Source organism: Echinops telfairi, unplaced genomic scaffold, assembly GCF_000313985.2.
Source record: "Echinops telfairi isolate 266 unplaced genomic scaffold, ASM31398v2 ScPeMD7_7404;HRSCAF=8442, whole genome shotgun sequence".
Taxonomy (NCBI): domain Eukaryota; kingdom Metazoa; phylum Chordata; class Mammalia; order Afrosoricida; family Tenrecidae; genus Echinops; species Echinops telfairi.
This window is the reverse complement of record NW_022111304.1, coordinates 1,510,741-1,517,475: the sequence shown is the minus strand read 5'-3', so window position 1 is coordinate 1,517,475 and position 6,735 is coordinate 1,510,741. Positions and strand designations below refer to the sequence as shown.

Sequence of the window (6,735 nt, the reverse complement as noted above, 5' to 3'; positions counted from 1 at the left end):
TTACACAAGTACACAACTCTACTAATACCTCTATAGCTTTGCTTCCTAGAGCCTTTCTTTCCTTTTGCCTCTTCCTGCCCCGCCACCATCATGTTCCTCCTTCTTCCATCTCTTAGTACTTCCTCTCAGCTAGATTGGTGTTGTAATACCCACATGATCTCTACAAGCCCTTAGATGTTGGTTTTAATTCCCTAGTTCCCTCTGGAGGGTCTTGAGGGGAGAATGGCGGGGAGAAGGGTGTTGTGAGCAACCAGTGCCATAAACGGGAACAACTCGGGAATTAAAACAATTGGAGTTGCTTTCTCCCTGAGCTTGCTTCCCATGTCTGTCTTATATAAGTAGGCAAACCAGCAATGTCCTAGTCCAACCAATAAGAAAACTAAAGATTGATAAAAGAAAAGGAGAGGAAGGAAAAAAAAAGCCATACATAGTTCCAGGTGTGTCTGCTGGCATTTATGAATTTCTCCCCTCTGGTCCTGGGGGAGTTCCGGGGGCTGCCCTTCCTAGTCCGAAGTCTATTTTGGGGGACTCTTTAGGGATTGGCTTTGAGGATTTGCTTTGCTCCAATTGCTGATCTGTTATGCTCCCTTCTTGGTTTGTCTCGTGGGGGATTCAGGCCACATCATCTCCCTGCCTTGTGTCCCCATTATTGTCCTCTGTTGCAGTACGCTCCAGTTAGGGGACAACATGTCTTGAGTTGGCATTCCTACAGTCCTCTCTGCCTTAGCAGCTCCATAGAGGGACATCATCCTCTGGCCCTGGTGTGCCAATATGGAGTCTAGGCTGACTGCCTCTTTCTGTTTTTCCTTCGTGGTTAGCTTCCGTGTGTGCATGGTAAGTTGGCTCCTTTCTCCCACCTGAAGGTTTAATATTGTTCTCTGTGGCACATACTTCTAGGGCGAGGGTCAGATAGGCTCTGGTTGGGGCCGGTCCTGTAGCCCAATCTTTTCATACATCCTCCACATGGTTACGTTGCCCTCCTGGTTTCCCCCCAGTAATCTTCTGGGGGTCTGCACTAACAGATTAGTAGAATCCAGACTGGTTGATAGGCAGTGTTCATCTCTGAAAGCTAGGGGATTTGCTACTTCCCTTCCCGAATCTCTGAAATGTGCCAGCCCCTAACGCCCCTTGATCTCCAGTTAATTTCCTGCTCTGACCTTCATAAAAATATGCTTCCTTAATTTTTTTTTATTTTACAGGTGGCCTCTGTCAGCCTCCTGCAGCTGGGCCAGGAGACTGACAAGCTGAAAACCAGACACCGAGAATCTATTTCTCTACTCATGCGCTTGGTATGTATCTGGTTTAGGCTGGTCTGGCACAAGAGGGAGACACCTCTCTTTCAGGTCTTTTGTCCCCACCTGGAAGTGTGTCTAACCCTCTGGGTCCTGTTCTCATCTTCTAGATGATCATATTCACAGAACGTTCTAGACTTGCCCTATAATCCTAAAGTCGAGTTTCCTGGGCCCTCTGCAGATGTGGACACTACCATGAGGCAGAACTCAAATAAACACCCACTCTCGGTCTTTATGATTTGTTTCTCTAGTACTCCTCTCCCAAGGTACCATAATGTGTTAGTCCGAGGTACATGAGAGAAACAAATTCATGGACGCTGATATGTATATAAGAAAGAGCTTTCTATACAAGAGCAGTTGAATATTGAGAAAACATCCCAGCCCAGTCCAGATCAAGTCCATAAGTCTGATATTAGCCCACATGTCCGATACCAATCTATAAAGTCCTCGTCAGACTCATGAAACACATGCAATGACGCTATATGCAGGACAATCACAGGCCAGTGGGTGCAAAGTCTTATGGATCCAGTGGCAGTGTCAGCATCTCAGCACTGGCAGGGGTCTCCACACAGCTCCTCCAGTTACCAGGGCTCTGGCTGCATCAGAGTAGCTTCATGTGGCTACTCATCAGAAATGTCTCGCAGGGAGTGAGTCTGCATCCTACCTCCCGGGAGCTATTTATCTCCTTAGCGCCTCCAGATGAACTCATCAAACTGGGACCTGATTGACAGGCTAAATTCCACCCCTTCACTCTTAATCCTCTCGAATTGACAACAGATTATATAACTTCCACAAGGACCTTGCAACCCCCTAACTAAATGGCCTCCTTTTTCTAGTGTTGTGGGGTCTATACCCCATTTATAACTACCAATCTAGTACATACTGTACTTGGTTTTATCTGACCTCTTCCTACCTACCACTGTATGTATCTCTTGTCTTTATGAGCACTGGGGTGAGGGTGCTGAAGATCACAAAGCTGAGCTGAGGTGGGGAGGCAGTGCAGGGGCGCAGAGGAGGAAAGGGATTTTAAATGTAAAACTATAAGGCGGGGGGAGCCAGGCGAACCATGAGTTCGGCAGCTCTTGTTATTTCTTTGCCTTACTCTGGTAGAAAGCTCTGGAACTTCTGATGCAGTTAACTTAAAAAATTTCTTTTCCTAATGACCCTGTCTTCCTCTTCATGCTTACTCATTCTTTCCCTCTCAAAGTCTGATTCTTCAGGTTAGTACTGCCCTTTGAAATGGATGGGGGGTGAGGTGGGAGGGGTGGGGAGGTGAGAGGCTCCACCCTGGGCTTCATTTTTTAAAGACGTCCTCTTTTGGCTAATAGGGTGAGGATATACCCAGGTGGAGGTTGTGTGTCCCTTTGAGATACTTGGGACCCCATCATTCCTTGCTAATCACCTCCAGCCTATTTGCAGGGCCTGCATGGAGTTTCTTCCCCAGGTGCATCCCAGTGAGGCAGGCGGGGTTATGGTAGGTGTCCTAGTATACCAAGGAAAGTAGTCACACGTGTATATAAAATTCCTAAGCTGGGGTGTGTGTGTGGGGGGAGGGACTGGTTCTTTTTTTTTTCATTTTCATTTATTCTGGTGAAGAACTCTGAGGAGCCTATGGAATCTTAACCCAGATCTGTTGTTGCCTGTTAAGCATTGAACTGCTCACTGAAAGGTTGGCAGTTCAAAACCATCAGCGGCTCCTCGGAAGGAAGTTGAGGTTATCTGCTCTTGTAAAAATGTACAGTTTGGAAACCCATAGAATAGTGATAAGTCCATGGAAGTGGGTTTTTTGTTTTGTTTTGTGGCTTAGTAGGGAGGCCAGAAAACTGGCAGGAACAGAGTTAGGACCAGACATTCTTTGGTTGGAGAGGGGGAAGGAGGGACTAGCGGCTGCAAAGCTATTTAAATGCAAATGTATCCATTGAGCATTGGAAATTGGAAATGACTGAGGGGAAGAGCTGTATTCTGAGTTAAGAGGCTACTCATGTAGCCCCCAAACCTGTCTTGACAGTGACTGTGAAGCCTGGGCAGAGCATACCCCCCCACCCCCTGTGTTGCTGGCCTGTGCTTGGCATAGATGGACTCTCTTATAGAATAATTTCATTACAGATCAAAACCAGGCCAGGGCCTGGTAGTTAGTCCAATCCTTATAATTCATGGATGAGGGAACAGGAATGGTTAGGAAAAGATTGTCATCAAGGTCTCCCCAAAATATCTGGGCAGATTTTGGTCTAGAACCTATGTTTCTGGGCTTCACTCTACCACCTAAGTGTCCTCTAGGTATCCACACCCAGTGCCATCGAGCCAACCCCGACACCTGCCAGCTGTGGGCATCAGAGGTCTTCGGCGGCTGATTGTTTGGAAGTCGGTTGCCAGGCCTGTTTTCCTGTGGAGCCTCCCACGTTTTAGAGGCTTGGTGGAGTGAAGACTAGGAGATCTTGGGCCTGTACTTGAGAGTCCAATGCCAAAATTCCAAACCATTTGCCATCAATTGGATTTAGACTCAGAGTGTCCTTGTGTAGGGTTTCTGAAACGATCAATCTTTATGGGAGCTGATGGCCTCTTCTTTCTCTCTCAGAGCCACTGGTGGATTTGAACTGCTGCCTTCGTGGTTAGCAACTCAATGCCTAACCCACAGAATTGGGTTAGGAGATCTTACCTTTCTCCTGACTCAGGGTTTGAAAGTCTTGCCTAAGAAGCAGTATCTGTTATCCAGGCTCGAGTTTTGCAGGCTGCCTTTCTTTCCGTCAGCCTGCAGTATCTGCTTGTCTGAAGCTGGTGTGTGCACTGTGTGTGCATTGTGTGTGGCACGGACGGCTTGAGAATGGGAGACTCTTACACAGTTGAGACCTTGAAAGGGAGAAACATGTTATGGTGATATGGTAGATCCTCTTCCCTTAGTGCTTTTTGGGGGACTTGAAATGCCAGACATATTGGAGAGGGTCCTCTGCGTGCATTGCTGGAGGAGATGGGACACCTCTCTCGAGTGTGTGTTTTCAGTCCTACAACCTTTTGGATGATGAGGGCGCTGAATGGAAACACACCATGCCTCTTCTAGAATCAGGGCGGAGGACCCTCTAGTCCAGCACCAAGTTGTGCTGCTCATCTGGAACCAGCCCCTCCACCTGGCCCCCACCCCCTCGGTCTTATCCAGCTATTATGATCTTTCTGCTTGGCTGTGGGGGTTGCTGGGACTACCACAGCACACAGGCTTCTAATTAAACTAATTAATCATGCCTGCTCCTTTATGCAGCATGCGTATTGTTCCCCAAGCACTGTACTGAGAGAGGGGAGGGACTGAGACCCCGCACAAAACGACTCCGTGGATCACAGGCTTCTCTTCCTTGGTCAGAGTGGTGTTCGTTTCCCTCTCTGCAAAGCTTTGTAAATTAAAAAAAAAAAAAAAAGTTCTCCATCCTTACCTACATTTGTGCTGCCCACCTTCATATGACTTAGCATCCAGGTGGGTGAGAGTGGGACTTTGCCTGGCACCAGGATGAGGCTTCTTTCCTGCCATCTGTTTCTGTGCCCTCCCTGGAGCTCTGCAGGAGGCAGGTTGTGGCCGTTGTAATGGAGCTGGAGAGGACAGGCGAGGGAAGAAGAGGGAGGTATGTTCTGGAACCCCGTGACCCAGGGAGCCGAGGAAGAACAGCATGCCACAGCAGTGTGCCCTCCCTCCAGTTCTCATCTCTTGGCTCTCTCTCTCCCCCAGGTGGTGGAGGAGTCATCCTTCCTGACCTTGGACATGTTGGAGTCCTGTTTCCCTTATGTCCTGCTTCGAAATGCCTATAGAGAGGTTTCCCGGGCCTTCTACCTGAACCGGATGTCTGCCAGTACACTCTGAGGGCCTCTGAGGATCTCCTGAAACCCACGCCAGTGGAAGTGGTGGCCATTTGTCAAGAGTCGGGGGTGGGGATGGAGCTCCCCGGGGAGGCTCGGGAGCCGGAGCTGATCAACATGCAGGCAGAGGGACCGTCCACGGCTGACAAATCACAGAGAAATGGGGAGGCTGGGGCGGGAGTGGGGGGTTTACAGGGAGAAACCCAGGGCTGGGCCACATGTATGACTTTGTACAATGAAAAAGAAGTAATCTGCAAATCTATTTTCTGTCTTCCGATGATGAGAGCTGGAACGCTGACCGGCATGGGTCTCTCCAACCTTCATCACTATTCTAGGATGATGCTGGCGGGCAGAGATGATCAATCATCATATTAAATCGTAATGAGCTTATAATCCTCCCACTGGAGCGGCTATTGTCTCCTGCACATTCATTAGGGCGATTATTTCCTCTCTTCCTTTTCCAAACGGGTTCAGCAAATATTCATTCTTCCTCCACTGCTGGGTAGTAGCAAAGGAGCCCCCTTTTTCCGTGTAGGGCTCTTCTAGGGGCCACCAAGTCTCTGCCTCTGCCTCTAGCTTGACTGCCTTTCCTACCAGGGCAACCAGGAAGTACTTTTTAGAGGTGTTCACTGCCCCATCTCCCCCAACCTGCAGGACTGCACTTTGTGCGGGGGACAGGCACGTCCTGTCATCTGTTTAACATTAGCCCCCGATGCTTGTTCTTTGGTAGAGACACAGCCAAGGCAGTTCTAAGTTATAGGTCAACTCAGTGGTCCAGCATCACGTGGGCTTTCCCTCCTGTACCGTCTGGGAGTACTTTCCCTCCTACCTGGAGAGGGGATCACGTTAGCTCAGATCCTCTCGCTAGCCTGGGTAGAGCTGTTGCTCCAGGCAGGGATTTCTTTTCTAGATTTTAAATTTCACAGACCTCATTAGGTTGTAGAGCCCTGAGACTGGGTGTCCTTGAGGGAGTACAAACTGTTTCAACTTAGACCTTTTCTGTACTAATTAGAATTTCAAGTGTCACAAAGCCTGGGGCGTTCCAGAGAGCACTCGACCAGGTTTTCGTTAACTCCGTGGCAGGAAACAGTAGTTCCCATCCTTCACTTCTGTGCACCCACTGCTAGGGAGGACTGGGGCAACAGATCAGGTACCACAAGGCCCAGAGTGGCTGAAATGCGCAAATGTAATTCGTGATTTGATTAATTAGGGTCATGTCCATACTTCCACTCTGAAAGGGAAGCAATTTTGGGGTTTTAGCAAAGCCATCTGGCCTTCATTAAAGTTGTTTGATAGCCTTTTTTGCGTTTGATCTTTATTTCTCTTGTATCTCAGTTAGAGACCCTGGCTTAGTCAATACTTTCTTAACTTGGCACCCACAATCAACAGACAAGCAACAGCTGCCTGCTCTTTAGGATAGATACAACAGAGAGCGGATCCTGCCTCATGCATCAGCGAGCTGTTGTCCTTGCTAAGGGCAGTGTATTCTCAGGACGGATGCAGGGTTAAGCTTGTGTGCGCCATGTTCTGATTTAGAGAAGCTGTCCCATGGGCTCCCGAGTGGAATAGAGCCCAAGTCTTTTCTCCCATGGGGTGGTCGGTGGGA

The 6,735-nt window shown here is 48.7% G+C and overlaps 1 protein-coding gene across 1 annotated transcript in view; it reads left to right on the top strand.

Moving 5' to 3' along the window:
- Window positions 1-5,279, top strand: part of NCKAP1L (NCK associated protein 1 like) — a 69,134-nt gene extending 63,855 nt beyond the window's left edge. The window contains exons 30-31 of the mRNA XM_004716919.2: window positions 1,200-1,289; window positions 5,002-5,279. Coding sequence (XP_004716976.1) covers window positions 1,200-1,289; window positions 5,002-5,133 — 222 coding nt within the window. The 3' untranslated portion in view covers window positions 5,134-5,279. The remainder of the gene's footprint in view (window positions 1-1,199; window positions 1,290-5,001) is intronic.
- Window positions 5,280-6,735: the final 1,456 nt, after the last annotated feature.